At 38.5% G+C, this 24,480-nt stretch overlaps 1 protein-coding gene across 5 annotated transcripts in view; it reads right to left on the bottom strand.

The window, feature by feature from the left end:
- The window catches only part of kcnip3b (Kv channel interacting protein 3b, calsenilin), a 62,183-nt gene that overhangs the window by 13,731 nt on the left and 23,972 nt on the right, over positions 1-24,480 (bottom strand). For 2 of the 5 annotated variants that reach the window (XM_086314893.1, XM_086314897.1), the window contains exon 2: positions 21,893-22,067. In XM_086314893.1, the coding sequence (XP_086171019.1) occupies positions 21,893-22,067 (175 nt within the window). Of the gene's footprint in view, positions 1-4,560; positions 8,723-8,764; positions 8,874-21,892; positions 22,068-24,480 lie in introns of those variants that run through there. The other 3 variants (XM_086314894.1, XM_086314896.1, XM_086314895.1) reach the window with 3 other exon arrangements.

Genomic DNA, 24,480 nt, shown 5'->3' with positions numbered 1-24,480 from the left:
GATCCCGATGCACATATTCAAGATTTAAAAAAAAACAAACAAACAAAAAACCTTAACTGAGTGTGAGGGTGCATGATTTAAAGGCCACAACCACAAACCCTTCAAGTTGCTTCACTGCATGCTTCTTCAGATACATACATTTCTCATTTCAGCATTAAACAGTAGTATTTTTATATTAATATTAATGTTAACTTTACAGTATTAAAGCAAAAGCTGATTAAAATTTTGTATGTGGTGTTACACCAGTTCCAGTTCATTGTATTAAACTGTAGTAACTGTTGTAATCAAGTGGTTTAAGATCAGGTGACTGACTTGGCCATTCAAGAATATTCCACTTCTTTGCTTTAATAAACTCCTGGGTTGCTTTGCCTGTATGTTTTGGGTCATTATTGTCTGTATAATGAAACACTGGCCAATCAATTTGACTGCATTAACTGGATATGAGAGGACAGTACGTCTCGGAACACCTCAGAATTCATTAGGTTGCTTCTGTCCTGTGTTACATCATCAATAAACACTAGTGTCCCAGTACCACTGGCAGCCATGCACGCCCAGGAAATCAGACTGCCTCCACCGTGTTTTACAGATAATGTGGTATGCTTTGGATCATGATCTGTTCCACACTTTGCCATCATTCTGGTAGAGACTGATTATAGTTTCATCTGTCCAAAGAATATTTTTCCTAGAACTGTGCTGACATTTTTAGATGTTTTTTTTTTTTTTAAGAAAGTGCAATCGAGCCTCTCTATTCTTGAGTTTTATCAGTGGTTTGCATCTTGCAGTGAGCCCTCTATATTTACTTTTCATGGTAGACTTGGATATTGCAATGCCTAACCCCTGGAGAGCATTGCTCATTTGGTTGGCTGTCTTTAAGGGGTTTGTCTTCACCATGGAAATGATTCTGCGATCATCCACCACTGTTGTTTTCCATGGACGTCCCGGTTGTTTTGTGTTGTTCAAATCACCAGTGCTTTTTTTTTTCTTTCTCAAGATGTACCAAAGTGTAGATTTTGCCACTCCTACTATTGCAGAAATTTGTCTAATTGTTTTTTTTTTTTCTGTTTTTGCAGGTTAAGGTCGGCTAGTTTCACCTGCATGGAACACTTATTTGACTGTACCACGTCTTTTCACAGCAAAATCTTCCACATGTAAGCACCGCACTTTAAATCAACTCCAGGCCTTTTATCTGCTTAATTGATAATGACATAATGAAGCAATTGCCCCACCTGCCTATGAACTAGCCTTTAAATCAATCGTCCAAATACTTTAAAAAAATGGTGGCACATGTTGAGCTGAAACTCCTAAACCCTTCATCCAGATTGAACATGGATACCTTCAAGTAAAAGCTGAAAGTCTACACATTATGTCCATCATATAATTTAAAATGGAGTATGTTTCAGTAAACGGGTAAAAAACAACAACAAAAAACCCCCCCAAACAAACAACAACTTGTGTCAGTGTCCAAATATATATGGACCTAACGACCTAATGTAGAAAAAACTTAAAATCCATCCAACTACAATAGCAGATATATATTCCACTTCCTGTATCGGTGATGACGCAAACATTCTGGTGACAAGTACTTAAAGATGATTAAGGCAATTAGAAGATGATCCAGGAGTGGGATAATGACACTGCAGTTGGGAAAGTCTTAGTGGGAGATGTTGAAGTAGGTAGTTAAATAGATGAAGGCACATGATGGGAATTTTGGAGGCTACTCAGGGATGGCCAGTGTCCTTCAGGGTCCTGGAGGAGTACTCGGGGCTCCATATTTAGGCGGTCTCAGAGAAAGCTTGTTCGATACTTTATGTATAATTGATGTGAAGTAATGCTAAACCTGGGTGTAGGCTCTAGTATTGGAGGAGAAGAGGAGGAAGAGGCAGAGGTGGTGTTGGAGGAACTGAAGACAGTAGAGATTGAGAGGAGTGATAAATTATGTAAGGACATTACTAGCGTTTTTGTTGAATTTATTACTTATGATGCCGAGCCATATGAGAGGCACTAATGTGCCGACTGGAGCCTTCCGGCTGTAATTGTCTTGGCACAGTGACTGTAGGGCACTCTGACTCGCTGGCCTTCAGCCCAAAACTCTAGTCAAAGGGAAAAAATGCATCATTCAAAGAGCAGTGTCTGATGTTTCTTTTGCTGTCCTAAAGGTACGCTGCCTGTTAGCCCTTCAAGGCTTCACGAAGTATCAGGCATAATAAAAGCCCATTAAACTTTTCAACTCTGAATATAACATTAGAAAGAAATGTTAAAAGCCCCCAAATATTACAGCATCTACAGAATTTCGAAAAAGAAAAAAGGGAAAAAAACATTAGAAGTACTTTAATTGGATTTTTGTACTTCACAGACAAAATGTGAACAAAGACTCAACAGAGACGATGTAGTCGTGACCTTTTTTCCACTCTTCACTCAGGCTTTTTTCAAAGACCCTTGTGCTATAAATAAGGCTGCTGAGGTTTGTCAACATGATGTCAATTTCTGATTGAAACATAAAAACTAGGACATTAATGCTTTTGAACATTGAAGTGAAAAAGGTCATGCACTGTTATCTTATTTGAAAAAAGCACACAACATCTAAGAGTTCAATATGTTCTGTCGAATGGGCTCAAGTTCCTCCTAGCCGATGTGTCTGACTCATACACAAAATAAAACTTCGATGTAGCTTCCAGATCAGAAAAATAAAGCCAATGCAAAGTGTCTAAAAGCTGTATTCAACATGAAAATTACCAGATGGAGATAGCTGTGGTTTCAAAAAGATATTTGGCAGTATAGAAGTTTATTTCTGTCTTGTCCTCTGTCACCTACCTCCCCTGTTTCCTGCTCAGTCACTCATTCCGAGTCATATTAAACCTTAAAGCAAAGGTTCCTATGCTTTTGTCACTTGAAAGTAATAACTAATAAGAATAACGTATAAAGCTTAATATTGTATGGTTGTTATTTACATAGCTCTCCTACAAATGCTACCCTGGGGTAAATGCGTTTTTTGGTTAAGAGCACATTAGCTGTGCCACCTATTCATAAAGAACTTGAAATAAACTGGACTCCAATAAATATGAATTAAACATTTTGAAAAGTTAAATTTCAGTATCTTAAATTACTCCTGTACATGTGTTTCATAATTTGTGAACACATGCTTTTACCTGTGTGTCTGCTCTACTTATATATGTATATTTCTTTCTTTATTTTTATTTTATTTTATTTTTTTTTACAATGAGTGTTGTAATTTCAAACATTTATTTCTTATGATTTAAGCTCACAGAGTCAGGCTTATAGAAAAAGTAAGCTTATTGTTGAAATTGCACTCCTTATATTAATATATTAACAAGTAGTTAAAACATCTTTGCACTGATAGAAAGAGGACTTTCATTGGTCCATTAAGCTCATACTGGACTGTATGTGGCCCACTATGTAAAATAAATTTGACATCTCTGATCATCAGCTGCTAAACACCACAGTTTCTTCGTCTTCACGTCTATGTTTCATGACTTGCGTTTGTACTTTTCTGTGATGTAATCTAGACAGTATAAAATAAACCAAAATGAACTTATCTTAGTTTGTTATAGGAGGCAGTGTGGACATCACTATTTGATCACTCTCCAAATGATTGACATCCACTAAGAAAGACTACAAATACTAGAGTTAAATTTAAACCCTTTAGATATGCTTAAAAACCAGCACAATGGGTCCTGTTGGTTATATTTGTCCACATATTATTTTCATATATTGTCTATAAACGTATTAATACTTAATAAATATTATTAATCAATTAACATGTAAGCAACAAGTTGTAACTGTTCCAAATTTCATTGGTGATAACATTCAAATGCAGAAAACCGTTGATTGGCTGAAGCGTACAGTTTATTAAAGATACAGTGATTAATACTGGAGTATTATTTCCTGTGTTAAAACTAAGTAATCAGAAGTCTTGGATAAGTCCAGCTGTGTTTACTAGGAGACAGAGATTAATCACAGAGAAATCTGATCATGCGGTGGCGGCCTTTAAAAGTCCAAAAGTTCTTAAATGTCAATTTTTCACGAGCTCATCCTGACAACTTTTTCTTTTTTTGGGCAACCCTTTACACAGTTTGTTTTGCTAAACTCTCAAGGGAGCAGACTATCTTTATTTTCATAACCAAATTTGGAAACAAGCAATGTTATGTAAATATTTTTGTAGAAGTGTTTCCATAATGGCATGCAACACCACAGTTTATTACATAAACCATAAACCGCATTAAAGCCTCATAACTTAGAATTTATACGCAGTATACAAACATTTAATAAATGATTTATAGCACACTATAATGTAAGCAGGTACAAGTGTTTATACATGCACATGTAAACAGTAATAACTCATTGAGTGGAGGCTGAGGTCTTATAAGTTCAAAAGGCAACATGATACAACTCAGCGGTCTTAATGTAACGTTATAATTGTTGATTGATTATTATTAAACACTTTTGATATTATCATATAACTAACCTACAGTGCAGTGCACTCAGGCAGTGCTTAAAGGTGTATAAAAGTTTACCCAGCAAAGGCTGCAGGTGGGCTGTTACCTTCAAACGAGGACATCGGCTCCAGGATCCCAAACTGCTTGAGAACTGCCATGAAAAGGATGATGACCACGCCGATGGCGAAAAGCTCCATGCCCTGGATCCCCATGACTTCAGAACAGGCAGGAGCCCACTCAGGGCCAACCAAGCCCCCGGGGATAGATGAAAGAAAGCTCGGGTTGATGCGAGTTAGCGCTCTACTCAACAACAAGCGGTGTCAACAGGGATGAGCCAAGAGGCAACAGGAACCGGCCTGGTTAGTGGGTGACTGCATGAAGCTGTCTCCAGGCCCAGGAAGCAGCATGAGAACCAGCTGGATGAAGGCTCCTCTAATGTCAACACTGATGCTGAAGTGGAAAATATGTGGAGGCTGACATATATGGAAAATCTTCCTCTCTGGACCCATGAGAAAAACTGGGAGCTGTGTCACAGGCCATTTATTAGATCAAGTTAAAGGAGACTTTTAGAGCTCACAGTGGAAAAGACACACGTTACTACTCAGCCTCTTAATCCGGCTATTATCAGTCTTCGCTGCATAGCGTGGACTAATAAATCACATCTTGGTTTTAGATTAAAATGTCATTTAGAAAAAGCAAAACAATGCGGTGCAGCGTCGGTGTCCATTTTCATGAGTTTGCACTCATTTACTAGGAGAAAGTCAGACTGAATAGGACAGGCTTATTGAACAGAACATCCAAGAAGAGAATGTGAAAAACCCAGGTCTTCTCATCTTCCATGCCATAAAATGGCAAAACAGCATTAGAGATCATAAATAAATCACTCCATTACAATTTCGAAACCGCATGAGCAATCTCTAAAACCTCAGCTCTGGAAACAAAAAACACTTCTTGTTTTATCTGCAAGCTGAGAACTATCTGACTCTCTAACCTCAGCGGTATCCACTTTAAACGGACCGTCCAGTCAAGACGGAAAAAACTGAACTTTGCTCAAAATAAAAAAATTCGGATGAAACAACAATCTACCCCGAAACTGATGGGACTTACTTGATGTTTAAAATCATTTAAACAATCACTTTTTTCTGCTCTCGTACTCTTACAATAGGAAGTAATCCCCACGTCCACCATTCAAGCGTAAATTGAGCGTCCACAGTTAAGTTTAAACTTGGCATCGCAGTCCACTCTTCATTGTTTGGCCAAATCCAAGTCCAGATATGGAAGAGTATGACCCCTGAGAGAACATACTCAGAGCAGCAGCAGCAGCAGTGTCCGGGAAGGGAAATCCTGAGAAACTGAGAGTCGCTGTGGGGAATGAATCCTCCCCCCTCAGTGTCTGCCTCACTCGCATGCACTTTCCCACCCCTCTCCTCTTTCTCTGCAGCTTCCTGAATTAATCTGTTGCTGTTTCTTGCTACAACTTTTCACCCCTCAGCTCAGTTGCTCCACCTTAAACCTTGTGCACATCCCGTCCTTCTACTTTTTTTTTTTTTTTGAACCTCTGGGTTCCTCCTTTTCTTCCCTCTGTCTATATGTGCTCTGGAGCTTTCAGCCTCCTCCTCCTTCCCTCTCTATCTCATCCGTTGTTCCATAACTATGGCCAATAGCAGACTTTCTCCCCACTCTGTTGAGCTCTTTTATGCAAACTATTCATTCTGCATCCACCTTTTAAGGCTTAAAACATTTTGGGGAGCAAATTGCAGTAATGCTCATCTTGAAGAGCCCTCGATAAATGGCCTCTGATAAAGAGCTTTATACTGTCAATAAATAGCTGCTATCCGCATGTCACTTTGCGGCCGTTCTGCATCTCTTCCGTGGTTGTTTTTTCTTCCTTTTCTGGCTACTTTGTGTTTCTTTGTGACAATTTTGCACCTTGTTTTTGCAGATATGCAGTATTCCTTTTGAACATGTGCCATCTTTGTATCAGCTTTCTGTATTCTTTAATTGTTTTGCATTTTTTGTGGCTACTTGAGTCACTATGTCGTAATTTCTTGCGGTTTTTAAGCTGTTTTCCCTTTTCTGTGTTCCCATTTTGGTCTATTTTGCATCTGCTGTAGGTGTTTTATTTTTCTTTGTATTCATTTTGTGAGTGTTTTACTTTTCTTTGTGATGTTTCTGTACCTCTTTGCAGTAATTCTACATCTCTTTGTGGTTATATTGTGTATTTTTGTAATTTTTCTTTTTTGGTCAGACTGTATTTGTGTTTGTTTTGCATCTTTTTTGCAAAATGATTTCAGTATCTTCTTGTCATTTTGAAATTTTTGTGCACATCTCTTTTTATAATAGTTTGTTGTGTCTTTGTGGCAACTTTGTAAGATGTTTTATTTTATTTTTTTTATTCTGGTACATGTTTTTAGTTATTTTGTACCTTCATTTTGCATCTTATAGCTTTTGTGATATTATTATATTGTTATATTATTTCATTAATCCACATATGATACACATTACACCACTGTGGCTCTGCCAGCTCCATTACTGTCACCATCCTCAGCTGATCCTGTTTGCATATGAGGGCTGGAGTCAAGAATTCGAGGTTGAGCAAACGCAGAGATCAAATAGGAACATCAGCCTCCCTACACGTGTAACTTCTTGATCTTTCCACTTATCTGTTTTACTCTGAATCAGACGTATAATGAGTCCTAATTATGCATCGCTAAACCATTTTAATGATTACACAGAATTACTGGAACATGGTCCACAGTTTGCCAAGGATAACATGGAAAAATATAATTGAGTGAGTATCAGCGTGCATAAGTATGGTTGTGTGAGTGTGTGTTTAGCAGGTCAAAAGAGGATAACTGATGACTCTGCATTTGCTAATGCATCAAGATAAGATGTGTGTGTATGTGTGTTTGTGCGCGTTATTGTATTGACTTGGATGGAGAAAGGAGATGCAGATGGGACGCTGGAGTGGGAGAGATCAATATCTCTGTGGTGAGGTGGTGGAGATCCCCTCTGTTTTTCCTGCTTTTTGTGAATTTAACCAGAAAAACCGAGGTCACCTATCACTGACAGAATCACGTCACTGGTTACTCTGTGGTGGGATTTATAATGAGTGTCAAACTTACATTTTTCACACGGCTTTGAAGGAGGATTTGACAGGAGACAAGCAATAATGAGCCAACATTAAATACACACACACACACACACTGCATGCATGTATCTGGGCATGTGTGTATACTTATGAATAATTGTGTATGGGTCTATTCTGAGAAAATATCAATGCTGGCGGATTTCCGTGTGTGTGTGTGTGTGTGTGTGTGTGTGTGTGTGTGTGTGTGTGTGTGTGTGTGTGTGTGTGTGAGAGAGAGACCATTAGGACACTAACAGGGTTTAAAAGGTAGGCTTGTTGCTGATGCTGACACAGCAGTCGGTAAATAGGAAGAGAGGACCCAGACTGTTTCCTCTGAGTCAGACATATCAGCAAAGATCTACTGAGATTGGAAGACACACTTAAATAACACTTAAGCCTCTTCAGTACAATAGCACCAATTCACAAGAAATGACTCCTTGCTTCACAAGTTTTAATATTTACATAAGAAGTTTGACCAGCGACTAAAATTAGAACTTCAAGCTACAGATTAGAACACAGATGTTATTGCCTGTGCGCTGACGTTGCTTACCAGTGCACCACCGTGCTGCCCTCAAATATGGAAGCAATACCTTTTCATAGAGTATAAAGAGACAAAAACATAATTTACATGTAGAAATTACTGGCTATTTCATTTGTTACACCTGTTCCAATCACAACCCATGCATTTAGCTATGTAGAAATGATTAAAATGACCTGCTGTAGTTCAAACTGAGCATCAGAATGGGAAAGAAAAGTGATTTAGGGGACTTTTTATAAAGATGTTTGTTCTATACTTTTCGAATGTTTCATAATCTTGTACCGTCTCTGTTCAGAAAAAAAGAGACGGTCCGGAAAAAAAGTGTGAAAATGGATGAAAGTGCTTTGTTGGTGACAGAATAACTGCTCGTTACAACCTGGTATACAGAAGATCATTTCTGAGTGCAGAACACGTCGAACCTTGTAGATGATGGGCTACAGCAGAGAGAGACCACACCAGGTGTCACTCCTTTTAGTTAAGAGTAAGAAAACTAGAAGCAACTTCACTAACAGACTGATTCAATTCCTAAAAATACACAATATCTGACTGACAAATTATCATATTATCATTAATATTTGTCATTTCAACTGCTGTAATATTAATACTGTAAGTAAGTAATAATGTGACATTGTCTGTTCCTACCTGAGCGGTGGTACCTGGCTGCACTGTGGCCACAGTGAGAGAGGCAACTGGGCCGAGAGAGGCGCCTCCTGGCCTCCACAGAGAGCGCAGCCATCACAGCTCCCATAATCAGCTGAACTGTCACAATAGCAAGACGTCTAACAGGAGAAGATCCAGATTTTAAATGACTGAATGTAAATGCTTGGTCGTGGAGATCAATGCTAACAAAATGCTTACAAATGTCTGAGCCGCCCGCCAAGTTTGACTCCGAGCACTGAAAGTCTCAGCTCAGCCTGAGAGGAGGCAAACGAGCAAATCTCACCTACTAACAAAGGCAAATGGAAAAAGCGACAGGTGAGAGAGACGTTTGTGTGTGTGCGCGCGTGTGTGTGTGAGGCCACATTTGAAAATCTGTTTGAGTTTGCGACACCACGTCACAGCGCGAGAGGGAGATAAAAAAGAGAAAAGGATCAAACAGCACAGCAGAGCTTCTGACCTTTCACATCACACATGTAGCAGACGCCCCGACATTTCTTTTTTTCTGCCTGTCTCACTCCCTTCCTGTCTTCAGATCGTTCACCTCACATAAACATGACTTCGACTCCTACTGTCTCACAAATTTCTGTGGCTCTGGAAAGTCAAACAACTCCCCAATATCTGTAGTACCTCCAAGAGCATAAGGGAAAGTTTTATGCTTGTCTCTTTTGTGTAAAGAAACCTTAATGTAGTGCTGTTCAGCAATACTGCATTTGGATGTACGATCAGACTCATGCACACAGACGCTCAGACAGCAGCTGTGAATTTAACAGACTGCAAACAAATCTGGTTGCTGTAGAGTTTTTCCAAGTAAAACAGCAATTCTTCTCCATTTTCTCCAGCGATAGAAACTCTGTTTTAAACATACCTGCAGATTTCCTCCACACAAGGGTTAATGGATAAAATAACCCAAAGATTATGTAGTTATCCAGGAATGCCGTAAAACTGCTCATGTATATCTAAAAATGTAATCATAAAGGAATATAAAGACAGGTGCAGCTGTTCAGCCTAGGAACAAATGAAGCAAGGAGGGAGTAAGAATCTGAGCTCCAAGGGAACAATTAAAGCAAACACACAGTCCCACTGCATGTAAAAAATATGACACGTGTACATTTTACAGGTCCACTAACTCTTTGCTTTTAGTTTACTCTTACAGTATGCTTTGAGTTATTATCCATTTCCATCCCATCATTAATAAAAACTGCTGGCACATTTCCACTGGCAGATGTTATGGCATGGGCCACACATGTCCATGCCTTAACATTGCCTGAGCCATGCTTTGTTTCATGAGCTGCTTCTTTCCTCCTCTATACTTTCTCTCCCCATCATTCTGGTACAAGTTAATCTTGGTTTCATCTGCTCGAATCTTTTTTTATCCAAACTACACAGACTGAGTCTAATCTGACCTTCTTGTTCTTGAATGTAGCCAGCGGTCTGCACCTCCATGTAAGTCTGTATTTACATTCATGAAGGTCTCCAAAAGTTGATTCTGTACATCTGGACGTAGCGTTTTGTGGGAGAAACGTTTCGTCACTCATCCATTCAGACTCACCTGACTGCAGGTTTCCCCAATTATAAACTTATAAACAGTAAATTTGCATAATGACTGAAACCAGCCCACTGAAGGAACAATGGACTGGGAGGTCAGTTCCTTAATCATAATTATGCAAATTCTCATGACCATTGATCAACAACCACTGATCAATGACTACCATTCACAGAGAGTTGGGGAATGGCTGCAGTCATAGAATTGTAAGATGGCGAAAGATGTACCTTTAGGCCCCCTCCTCGATTCAGAGATGGTCTTTCCCTTTTCACGTAAATGACCTCCTTGACTCCGCGCTCAAACCAGCGTTCCTGCCTGTCCAGGATGTGTACATCCTCATCATTGAAAGAGTGTCCACTGGCCTGTAGGTGTAAATAGACTGCAGAGTCCTGGCCTGATGAGGTAGCTCTTCTGTGTTGGGGTGGACCAATTTTTGGCGCAGTGTGTTTTGGGGTTTAAAAGCCACAGAGACCCGGTGTTTTGGTCAGTGGTTGTTGATCAATGGTCATGAGAATTTGCATAATTATGATTAAGGAACTGACCTCCCAGCCCACTGTTCCTTCGTGGGCTGGTTTCAGTCATTATGCAAATTTACTGTTTATAAGATTTGGGGAAACCTGCAGTCAGCTGAGACTGAATGGATGAGTGACGAAACGTTTCTCCCACAAAACGCTACGTCCAGATGAACAGAATCAACTTTTGGAGATTTACTTACCTGGATGATTGAGCATGCATCAAGACATTCATGAAGGTGTTTTTTGAGCAGAGACTTTGACAATGACATGCCAACCTCCTCTTATTATTAAGTTAGATGTTGAGAAGCTGTTTTTCTTTAACCAGTTCTGTCATTGGGCACTGCAGTTTTCTTCTGAAGTCTTTGAGCTGAGCACGTATAATCTCTTTAAGAAAATACCAGATTGATGAGATTTTGAGATAGGTTTGTGTTTTTAGCCTCCCTCCCTCAATTAGATCATCTCTTTGGACATCACGTTGACATACAAAATGCAACTTTTGTTGTTTTTTTTAAACTTGTACAAATATGGAGAATAAAACAGGCTTATAGCTGATTTTCTTTAGACAGAGCTAGTCAAGCTGTTTATCACCTTATTTTTTAGTTGACTCTTCAGACCAGAGCCGATTCCAAAATGTAATCTCATTTTCGTCTTCACTGCATTATAATGAAATACTCTGGCTTTGATAGGCGAGTCTCTGCTTGGTTTATCTATCCTAAATAGAAATTATTGAATTATTAGAAAATGGAAAAATAAATAATCTAATTTATTAAAATTTGTCATTTCACAGTTTTCCCACCAAAGACAAGGTCTCTATCATTTTGGATATTTGCAGTAAATTTAAAAATCAAAATTATAAAATTATAATTTTTAGCCCATAAAAAGCTGTTTTTTTGACTGTTGTCATAAAACTAAGTTTGAACTGAGGAATGTATTTGCCATGTTATATCCACTCTGTCCACCAGAGGGCGTCAGACACCAAACAGCAGAGAAGAGCCACTCGTGTTATTTCACTGACACAAGAAGAAACTGGAGATATTAGATCAAATTTTGATTAGATCAAGTTTGTATATGATCTGATTACTGCCAGATCATAGACAAGCTTACTAAGCCATAAATGAAAAGGAAGACAATGTGTGGTTTCTCACGACATCTGTATCCATGTTTGACAGGAGAACATCAGGAATAAAACAAAGCAAGAAATTTAATTTGTAAAGCCTGCCTCCCTGAATCCACCCTGTTATTCGCAGTATGTTCACGAACATGAGTGGAAATCTGCGAATGCAAGGAAATCTTTAAAGGCTGTGCACAGATTTTAAACACCCTGCTGCTCAGTCAGAAGAGAGATGACTAAATCATCCAAGTCTCTTTAATGCCCGTTTCTTCCCAAACAACCTACCCCAGGGACATAAGATGAAAACTTTGCACCAAGTGTTGACAGGAACTGCCCTCTACACTGTCAGTAAACAGCACCCCAGACATGTAAACTTGCTCTACGTCCTCTCCAACTCCAAGAGCTGCAAAAACCATTTAGTGGCCATTGGGGGAAAAGATGGCATCTTTTTCACACTTTTTACACTCCTGCTGTCTTTGCCTCACTCCGTCAACTTTTTTAATTTTCCAATTAAAACTAAATCCAGTCTTATATCCATATGAGATAATCTCCTTTTCATAAACCCACCTCAGCCTGGCAGGTTCAAAGCCAGGCCTGGATGTGTGATTAAAACAGAGTCTTACTTTTCCGCTCCCCTCGCCCTGCTACGGTTGTTTTATTTTTAAATTTCTCTTTATCCAGCACTGAAATATCCTCTCATATTCCCTTATCTACCTCTAGCTAGCTGATCACTGGAGACCTGAGCAGAATTTGGTTAGAAATATTCAAACAGGAAACAGCTGAACAGCAGAGAGTTTAAACTGAGGAGGAGGCAAAATAAGTTTTTCATCCATCATCCAGAGTTGTGTCTTGTCACTGCCCTGATATCCTGAGGTGTCCTCACCTGTCTGCACAGAGTTTAGGAGCAGAAAGGGAAACAGCAAACATAATGAGTCTGAACAATTTAACAAAGAAGGTGATACAAGGAGGGCTGATAAAGAGGAAACAGCGGGCTGGAAAAGCAAGAAGTATCAGGTGCTGATTCAGCTGGTGGTGGCTTGATGATGTTTGCTGGACGAAAGGACAGAAGAGGAGGACAGCAGATAGACTTACATCTAATCAATGCTGATGGAAGGACATAGAGATACATTCATAAAGGACAGATCAATAAAAAGGAGAATAGAAGAGTAATAAAAATCAAATTTTGGAGGTCCCAGTGTATGCTTAACACAATAAAAAAAGAGCACTTCTTGATTCTTATTTCCACAACATATTTTCATCCTTAAAGTACTTGTGGCAACATTTGTAAAACAAGGCAGACACAGGCACATATTCAGCCTGTTCATAAAGTCAAACAACCAACACAATCGTACCATTGATGATGTACTGTAATACTTCAAATGTCTATCCATTTATTTCTGCTTATCCACTTCAGGGTCATGCTGAAGCTGGGTCAGGGTCAAGCCTACAGCCAACTTTAAAGCCCAAATGACCTGACCCTTGTGCCTGTTTTTGGACTGTGGAAAGAAGCTAGAATACCTGGAGAGAACCCACAGAGACACAAGAATGTAAACTTCACATAGTCCCCAGCTGGGGGATTTAAACCCAGGGTCTACTTTCTGCGAGGTAACAGTGTTAATCACTACACCACCATGCCAGCTTCCTTTAAAAATGAACTTTCAACTTTTGTTGCATAAATGAAAGAATTCAGCCTCTGTGGTTACAATCATAGCCTGCTCTTTTTATCTACATTTAACCAGCAGCATTTGTAACTTTACATTAAAGTTAGGCAGTTTAACTCAGTGGTCCCAAACTAGGGATCAGGTCTCAGGATAAGTCAGTGAGATCATTATTAAGAGAGAAGAAGAAGAGGAGGAAAAAGAAAGCCCTGATGCACCAATTCTATACAAATAGTCTCTTATTTGGTATCTTTGGAGCCTGAACTATCATCAAGCCATCTGAGAGATTTTAGAGTTTCTGAAGAATTTCTGAAAAAAGGTTTTTGCTCAATTGACCTAAGTTTAAAAAATTGTCAATTTCCATCAGATAAATGTGAAGGACTACAAGTATAGACAAACATATAATAAAACTACTTAAGTTAAAGCTGAAAAGTGGACTTTGTTACTTATATGACAATAATGAAAAGCATGCATGTAGATATTTTTGAACTGGAAAATAAATAAACAGGACAGAAAACAAATCAGCTTTTGTTTATAAATCATTTTAAATCATGCTTTTTATTTGTTTTTGTTTCTAATGTCTCTGTAAAGCACTTTGAATCACCTTGTTGTTGAATTGTGCTATACAAATAAATTTGCCTTGCCTTGCCTTGCCTATAATCTGCTGTTTTAATAAGCGGAATGAAAAATGCACGACCGAACAAAAAAGAAAATACCTTGAACTAGTGTCCCGGTGATGAAGCCAAAGAAGCAGCGCAGCAGCTTGGTGATTTCCTTTTCACAGTGTGCCCTGCATGCATTCATCATCCAAACTTTGGCCAAATAGACCACACAGTGTAAAAAAGAAATGCTGATCTTGCAGGAAAAATCAGGAATGTGATAAGACACAGAAAAGTCTTCTGATATAAAGGTTGTTTCATTTGTCCCACTTTGCTTACAGGTGATCTTCACTTCCTCCTCCTCCTCTCTCCACTACCCTTGGTGTCTCAGACGAGGTGACTCGAATCACCATTGCTTTCCTTAAACACGACCCAGTCTGACAAACCACAAAAGAACCCCCCCCCCCCATCGCCGCTTTTCCTGTTTCAGCCATCATCAGCCATCGTGGTCACTGGGACCACCGTGTCAACGTGTACAGTCACGGAGAAAGAAATCCCAATATTCTGCTTAGCTCCCTCCCTCATTTTCCTTCCATATCTAATCCGACTCATATTACACTTTTCGTGTTACAGTCACTGATATCTCTTCGTCTTTCAGTTTCACTGATACAGCCTTCTTATCTCACTCTTCTTCCCTGGTGTGAGAGTAACTTAAAGTAGAGATTAAACTTTATGCTGACTGAAATGAAAGAAGTCATGCATGCCAAAACAGAGTGGAGCTGTGCAGTATAGCTGACTTTATTTATAGGAACTGTTTATTCGTGTTTTTCCTGTTTTATATCACTTTAAATTCAATATCTTTAGACTACTTTAACCAAAACAAGAAGCATAAAAACATCACGGCATGCTTTAAGTTTGTTTAGCGGCTGAAATGTTAATTTTCTTTTTTTACGGAGAAGATATTATGAGTTTATGACTTCATAAATCACGAGAGACAGGAGTATTCCCAGATGAAAATGTTCTACAAATCAGCCTCTGAATAATATATGAACAAACCTCGGTGCTCAGAATACAAACGGGATTAAAACTGGAACGCTTGGTTTGTGCATTTGTGAGCGGAGTGCAGATTTCCATAGATTTCTATACATTTTAATTAGAAACTGCTATTTTACATTGAAAAAAATGCAAGCAACGTTGACACAATGGAACTTACAGTTTATTATAATTATTTTTGTATTCAAAGTTTTCTGAAATTTGCTGTTTGGATGTTTAAATGTGTAAAATAAGCATTAAATGTCTAGTGTGCAGGTTTTGATGAAGAAGACATGTTATGGAAGCTAAATAAATAAATCTGTGCCTATGAAAAAGTCTCATCTTAACATAGATGATTCATTCATTCATTGCAGATATCTGCCTCCCACCAAGTGTAAGCACTTAGTTTATTATTAGTTTGATTAATCTCAGGAATAATCGTAGAACACAACACATTTGTGAAAAAGCCTTTGTTATCTGGCTTTAATCCTTTCTTAACCTTAAAAAGTCCAGTCAAACTTAATCAAGCTTGAATACATGGTTCATAAAACTAGACACGCTTCACTTGATTTATTCACAACTTCACCCATTGAGTGATAAGTAATCCTGAGCTAACAGGAGATATCTGGAGTGATTAATACCTAACTTCATGACTCACTATTGCAACAGAAACATATGTTCAAACATTTTAGTATCCCCTTGGAATACAGTGGATGGATAAGAATACTGTGCAACCTACACATTACACTTAGAGGAGCTGTGTGGCCATGGACACGTATTCCATGAAGCTCCTGGTGCAGTTTTTGTGCTGATGTTAATGCCAGAGGAGGTTTGGACTGTAGCCAGAGCATTGGCGACTTTTACATACCTACCTTTGTGACCGATTTGCTGTGGTTCCTAAATTCTTCCACTTTACATAAAACCACTTACAGGTGAATATCTAGGCAGACTGCATGGCTAGGTGCTTGATTTTACACACCTGAATTTAAAGATTAAGAGGTGTCGCTCAGTAATTTTGTCCATATTGTGTGCTGTTGTCTGAGTGCTTTGTAATGTCTCTGTATTTACTTGATTATTATTATTTTTAAATGTTTTGCAGTCGGTTTTGTGAAGATATTTTTTTGTAATTTGCGTTTTTATCAAGCTGCAGTGCACTAAGCTCTCAGAGCCATCACATTATGTGGATGATGTGTACTAAGAACTACCTCTTCAAATTCTGAGGTAACACTACTAATTAAAATTTTAAATGTAGTTTACATCTTTATACACGCAAGTAGCAGAATGATCTTAAATATATTTAATGTGACATAAACCATGCCAGCTACACATAAAAGTTGTACATGGTCACTGTGATGTCAGCCAGTTGTGCGTAAAGTCCCATTTTTAAACCTTGAGTTGAGAACATTCATCATAACTGGTCTATTTTTAAATCAAACCTCAAGGAGAGGGGAGGATGTTACTGAGAAACCAAGGAACACTGTACAATTATTCCTGAGAGACTTACAAACCAAAACCTATAGTGTTTTATTGATTATTTTACTCTTAATGGGAACAAGATTCACATAATGTGTTATGTACTGTAATGAATAAGACTTTTAACTAGCTCTTGAGGCCATAAACGCAGTAGGAAAATAATTACTGAGATCACAAATTGAGTGAAAAGTAGGGCCATTTTCCTATAGAGTGCTATGCAATCAGATATCTTTTTACAACCAGGAGTCGCCACCTGCTGGTCATTTGCAAGAATGCACGTTTTAAGACAAGCAATTCTCTTCACTTTTCACACACATAAACATATGTCCTGCAAAGCTCACCTCAGTTAATATCTGCATAAAACATGCTACAACCAAGAACAACGAGCAGGAAATTCAAAGCCAATCAGTAAAAAGTTTCTTTTTGAAGTTTCAGCTTTACCAATTTAAAACTAATACTGAATAAATACATCAAGACTAAACATAAGTGATTGAAACTTGATTACATTACCAACTTATATGAAGTGGAGACCATTTAGATAACATCTAGTGCCAAATCCGTTTAATGAGGGTTCCCGGGAGAACAAATCTGCTGGACAGCAAATGTACTGCATCATGCAGACAACAATTTTCTATTATTATAGGTTGATTTCTAAAACCAAGCCCACAGCCTAATAATAAAGGGTTTGAAGGCCTAATGGTTGTGAAATTCAATTCAATAAAGGCTTCAAACAAAGGTAAGAACGAGCATCCAAAATCTGAAAGAAACACATTTATGTACACTGAAATGATCAGTGTTATCCTTAAAAACACAAGGTACCTGAAAATAGAAATGATTAAACCCACTGTCTGTAGTCCTTCGTTTCCAGCAGTGTATAAACTGCAGTTATCCTGCTCAAACCCTGCACACTGTCTCTAACTCTCCACACCTAAACTACACCCACACCACTGATTCACATCTCCGTCTCTGCGCTGCTATTTTTAGCTGCTGGCCATTATCGAGGTGAGGGTTTGCCCACTTCCACTGCTGAATCCCTCTCGCTTTTCCCTCGACACCGCTAAGATGAAATAGATCCCATCACAGCCCCACTTTTCTTTCTCTCTCTGTGATTGTTAGTCCTGTTCTTTTTTACTCACTGCGCTCCTGTTTCCTGCAAACAAAGAGCTTATTCACTGATCTCACAGCCAGAGGCAAAGAGGAAAAGACCTGAAGGATTACTTGAATCTGTTAAAGATTGATGAAGTGCATTAGTGCACATCAAGGCATGTAAAACAAACAAACAACCTCAAAACTAATAGATGTAATTTGGTTGCACAGGTGCTTGGGTGGAAACCTTCAAGGTATAAATATCTGTGCTAAATCACTGGAAGTCCCTCTGCGCACAGTGGTGGACATTATTTTTATTCTCTGCTGGAAACAGCCCGATATTAGATTTATAGTTAACTTTCTATTTTCATTTAAGCAAGCATGATTTAAAAGCAGAAATACGAGAAGTACGAGTTCTTCAAATGTGTCCATGTGGATAAAATTGTTCTGCAACAGGTTTTAGAGAAAATGTACAAAACAGGTCTATGACTGTGTGTGTAGCTCTCCTAATGGGCTTTATTGATTGCATGGGCTGGCCAGAGGAGTGGGCATAATTAATGACTATGACCCGAACTTGTCTCTATAAGCCCGAAAAAACAAAAACAATCCTGGAACAATGATGCAAAAAAAACATATCCAAACATATTTTCCAGCATCTCCACATCCAGGCAATATAAGTTTTATCCACTCAGTGATGAAAAGTGTTTTCAAATATTAGAAATCGTTTTGTCAAAAACTTTGATTACGTTTTTAAAAAAGTGAAGAACTTCTACCAGAGCCATTACATTACAGCGTGAACTGAGCTCAGACAGGTCACAGCCACAGACTCTGCCTCATTGTGTTATTTAAATTTAAACTTTAAACTGATTGGACACAGAAATGCATGCCTCCAATGATAAAAACAAGCAAACAAACAAACAAACAAACAAAAAACAAATGAAAATAAAGTTTAGGAGCAGAATACAGTTGGGGACAAATATGGTGTTATGAGGCAGGGATGAGGAAGGAGAAGGAATAGAGACAGAAGTGAAGTAAGGAGAAGGATGGACAGGAAGAAGCCAGGGGTAGGACAGACAGATGATGAAGGAAAAGTGAAGGAATGAAAAAAAGGAGGGATGAAAACAGGAGTAAACAAATAAGAGAAAGATAGAAGGCAAGTAAGTCAAGAAGGAAGTAGAAGAGGCAGCAAGGAAAGAATAAAGTCTGTAAGGAAGAAAGATGATGGTGATTAAGAAGTGACAAGGAAGGACAAGAAGAGGAAAGGAGGTCATGAAGTGCTGAAGAATTGGCAAAGAAAGGAAGACCCAGAGGAGGCAAAGCCCTGATGAGAGCACACTGAGATGATTTGGGTTTCTTCTTGTTTTATAATAAATATCCAGAACTAAACTATGGATTTTATTTGCACTGTAGAAATGTTTTCTTACATTAGAGCTATTTTAAAATCAACAAACATCAGATAATATTTTCTGCCATTCACAAGCAGGCTTCAGTAAAACACATGTATATGTGTATAAAGATTAAAATTAAAAGAGTCTCTTTTCCTCCCTGCGGGGAAAAGACTAACTGTGTACAATAACAGCTGGACCACTGGGTGGAGCAATAACCCCTTTGAACAAACCAAGACTGGAGGCCTGTAAAGCCAGAGGAAGGAACAACTATTTATAATGCAGGGTAATATGCTCAGAAGTAGGGCTGAACGATTATGGAAAATAATCTAATTGCGATTTTTTGCCCCAATATTGCGATTGCGATGCGATATGCGATTATTTTTTAAGGTATTTGTCTTCTGTATTATTAAACAAAGACAAGCAATACATCATATAGTATGGCCAATACTATATTACATTAATTTTAAACTGTTCTTTCCTGGAAGACAGACCTCTGTTATGATGACATGAGGTGATGCATGAATTGATGACTGACATTTTTATTTAACTTCTTCAATCACAACAGTATATTTGAACATACACAATAGTTTATTTTTAGCTTACAAACATCTGAGCATAAAGTGCTGGCAAGGAACCCTGGTGTAAACATTAAAATGAAAGTCAGTACAATGTGCAGATTGCAGAAATATACATAAAAAAAATCAGTGGCTTTACCACACTCAGTTTTTCGACATCTGTGAACTACTAGACAGTCATTCAATTAAAAAATAATATTAAATAAATAAAACTAATAAATAAAAAATACACACATCTTACTGATCTCTGCAGTCAGTAACATTACACATAAAGTGCAAACATAATAGCAATTGTATAAACACACACACAAACACGCCTTTAAAATTTAAAGGCGTGAAATTGGACGGTCTAGCCTTCTGATTAGCTAATCAGAAGGCTAGTTCTGATTAGCGTCACCGCTGTCTCGGTGGAGTTTAATAAACTCGGCCGTCTGCTTCTTGCTATCTAAAATATAACCAGACACTGGTGTAAATTCTCGACTGTCTCATACTTCTGTTTAATAAGTTTTCTGTTTGACGTTTAGTCAGCTGTGTGAAAACCAAGGAGGAACCCACCCGGGGGATTAATAAAGTTTTATTTTATCTAATCTAATAACTTTAATCTCAGCCAAACCGATTTACTCACGAACAAACAAAACACTGAAAAAAGCCCAACAATAACATTTTTAGGTTGTCTAAGTGACTTATATATTACGTTTAACCCGAGCAGCGAAACTCCGCGGTGATCTGAAAATGATGTGCCGGGAGTTGTGCCGTTCTCGGCCGCATTAGTAACCCTCAAGCTCCCGGCTAGCTGTCGAGCTGGTGGGTAGCAGACGCCTCTGAAAACGTCGAAGCACTTTTGCAAATATGGGATATCTTGATAAACCGAGCAGATATTTGATGTTTACACAACTACTTTCTCGCCTGAAAATATGTTAAAAGTTTATTTTGTGACCCAGAAAGATTAGTATGAGTAATTTTAAAACTTAGTAGCGGCCGCCATTGCTGGAAACTGGAGTTTGGCTGGGCCGCGCTATGAATTCTGGGATATGGTAGTAATTTGGACAGCCTTCGGCGCGTCGCTGTGACGTAATCGGTCTACAAATGCGGCCTCAGGAGGATGCAGCCCATGAATTGTATAATATAATCGCAGTATAATCGCAGCCTTTGCGGTTAGAAAATTGCACTTGATCATGTCGCGATATTATCGCAAATGCGATATATCGTTCAGCCCTACTCAGAAGTCAAACATAATTCTCAAATGTAGCTTTGAAAGGCTTAAGTAACCATTTTCTCTGCTACACTGCAAAGCTAAAAATTTCCAGTATTTCAAGTATTACAAGGGCTACAAGGGAAAGTGGAAACAGTTGGAGAAAACACAGCAGTGCATACAATCAAGGCAGGGAGACAAGAAAACATAAAACAGGACACAGGAGACAACAGAGTATCAAAATAAAACAGGAAGTAGCAAACAGGAGGCAGAGACATGAAAACTCTGGAGTGGCTACACTACACCGAAACACAAAGAAGAAGACTGTTTTCATATTTTAAAAAAAACAAAACAGTGAGGACAAGTATCGTTCAAACATCTGGAACAATACTAGTGAAGGTGCTCTAAGGTTTAATTTTGACTGCCTGTTTCAGTAGTTTAGCTTGTCAATATGTTGCTTATTTTATCGATTATATTTTTAGGGTCTCATTTTACTTATTTACCCCCTTTTTGTTAAAAAAAAAATCAGCATTTTTTAAACTTCTAATTATTGTATTTTGTTAATCGGTTTTAATTCACTTACCTGTGCTTTTTATTGTTATTGTTATCTATACAGTTTTGTGGTTGCGACCTCTGTGCATCTGTTTTCCTTTCAAAGACAAAGTCAATAGACAGATAAAAAGCAGTGCACAGGAGGCGTTGGAGAGGGTATTCAGGTTTGTGGACAATATTAATGGTGACCGAGGGTGTAGAGGTTTTTGATAAATGAGCGTATGACTTTAAATTATCTCTTGGTACTTGACCCTGAGGTCAACTGACCAGCTCAGTCTGCAGGAACTTTGGGATTCATGTGTCAAAGCCATTGATCAGTTCAAACTCTTTGTGCTTTCACCCCACATGTCACACTCAGCCTGAGATGCTCATGTCACTCCTCTCACCTTTGTCCTGTGGCTGCGTGCTGGCGATGATCCATTTCACCAGGCAGCACTTCATCAGAGCTCTCCGAGAGAACCGCGGCTTCTGCCACTTCCCAGAATCCTTCACTCTGCCCGGTGCAGGCTCGACGCCGTTGGCATCTCCCAGCAGGCTGCCATCGACCACCTTGCCATCCGCCTGGAGAGAGGGGAAGGGAGGGGATGAGGGAGGAAGAGGAGGAAGCGGGAGAGAATTCAGCACAAAATTAAAATTAAACAAATCTGACTGAAATGTTCAAATGGAGCCAGAGATTATGAGTAAGTGTGTGTGTGTGTGTGTGTGTGTGTGTGTGTGTGTGTGTGTGTGTGTGTGTGTGTGCAAGCCTAGAGAATCTGATTAATCTCTGAACTGCAAGTGTTTCAGGAACTCTTTAAAGAGGTTCAGAAAGAGTTCAGTTCTGGATCTCTTTAGTGTTTTATGAGGTTTTATAAGCACATGAGAGCTTTTCCATTGCCACCAACTGTCTGCTGACATGACGTAACAGTGAACCATGACAGTAAAACAGGGAGCTGAACGATGCTGATGATGTTAATACCAGTTGCTGTTTCCCTCTGTTGCTGTTCCCTTTCTTTAACATTGTTTGCAGCCGCTGTTAATGAGAAATATTGATTAGAGCTGCTAGACTATTCCCACCTACTGAAATTAGTCACATAAACATCTCTCAAATGACATTTAAGAGTGTTTCCACTGTCCCAGGAGTGGAAAGGTCCATCCTTTCATTAAGGAGACTGGAGTTTAGCTCTCACTGGGGGCTATTTTTAAATTTCTTTTGCACCCACCAATTGATTTAGGCATTACAAGTTCTTTGTTATAGTAGATTTGGAAAAAGATGGGATTTGGGGTTTAAAAAGACCCTTTCAGAATATTTAATGCATGTTGGAAAGCTTCGTTTTCTAGGTTCCACGGGTACGGTGTCCCAGCCCATCTGAAAGTGATGGCCAAATCCTGCTTTACAGCATTAAAGAGTACGTTTACTGCCTACAACAAAAAAATCATAACCACTGAATATTTTATAAGTCATCCATTTGGACAGAGCTGACCGTTGGGCCTCACCTCTGCCAATTCAACGTTCTGACTTGGACCGCTTCACCGTGTCTGTGTAGTTGGAGCCTTTGTAATGGATTATCAGTGAGGTATCCAAGGATGTTAGGCTTCAGTTTTCCAGAGTAAAAGTCTTTATCTAATTAGTCCTATATGAATTTAGTCCTACTTCATTTCAATAGATGCTTCATCTTATGGTACAATAGAAGAACAAGAGTTTAGCAAAGATTATCATGTGACAAAAACAGAAAATTAAACATATTAATAACCTGAAATAATTATGATGAATAAAACAGTATGGGGTAGGTTATTTTTCTCCATATAAAACCTCTAGAGCTTACACATATGTGTGCCTGTGTGTTGTACCAGTACTGTTTGCCAGTTTGCTACTGTTTGCTAATGCTAGCTAGCTTTCAAACTAAGCTAGCTAGCATTATTAATGCACCCTCGCGCACAAAAAAAACAACATGGAAGTGGCCAGTGATAATATAGAGAAACTAAAAGATGCTAATAGCTCATCATTTATATACATTTTGTGGCGAAGACAACGGCACATTTATTCAAACAGGAAGTTTAAAGTTTAAGAGATAGATCAAAATAACAGTTACAGCAGCACAAACGATCAGTGGAGGACAACAGACAGTATAAGATGCAATTAAAGGCCAATAAACACATGGAATCATCCAGCACTGATTTAAGAGATTGAGATATCAGTACTCAATACTATATTGACTATACTACATTTATTTTACACAAGCTTCTGTATGGTACATAAGTCAAAACTTTGACGTTGTGAGTTTGTACGTCGAAATTCTGACGTACTAATCTGAAATTTTGCCTTTTTTTTCCCTTGACAAGTCTGCCTGATACTTTTTCTTTTACTTTTTTTTTCCAGTGGCAGATAAACCTTCTTACTAAGAGCCAGACAACAATAACACAACTGGTGAGACACCAACAGTGTATCAGTCACAAAACAGTCTTGAAATTTAAGTAAGGACGGTTTCATATTTCTGGCTACAAATAAAAGCACACAACGTATCTCTGATACCTATTAGATCCAAAAGAAAGAATAAGAGCAAGCCATGCTTAAAGAGATTATTTCCACTTCATCTACAAATATCATGCTCTCACATCTTTAAATAGCTGAAATAACTTTAATTTCAGATTAGTTAAAAGCCTCATTCTGTTCATTTTCATATTTCAGCTCCCTGTAATGCTTACCATGCAAGCCCCATCCCTACCATCTCATTCATATTTAGCATTTATCCGCTTTCATCAGAGGAGATAACCTTTTTGGCTCTAATATATTTTTCAATTTCTTTCCTTCACATCTTGGCATCCTTTCAGTTTTTTTTATCCAGCAAACATTGATTTGATCCGATGCGATCTCTGATTTACTGAGAATGTCTTTTCTTAGATTCTCAATAAGCTCTATTAAGCTGCTCCTGCTGGGTGCATGCAAAATAGTCACATACACACACATGTGCAGGAAGGAAGATGAAAGAGGTGA

This window comes from Aulonocara sp. 'chitande type north' Nkhata Bay, linkage group LG12, assembly GCF_057382095.1.
Source record: "Aulonocara sp. 'chitande type north' Nkhata Bay isolate Kocher_YH1m ecotype deep benthic linkage group LG12, A_spYH_male_GT1.1, whole genome shotgun sequence".
Taxonomy (NCBI): domain Eukaryota; kingdom Metazoa; phylum Chordata; class Actinopteri; order Cichliformes; family Cichlidae; genus Aulonocara; species Aulonocara sp. 'chitande type north' Nkhata Bay.
The sequence above is the reverse complement of the archived record's forward strand: the minus strand, read 5'-3'. Positions and strand labels throughout refer to the sequence as shown.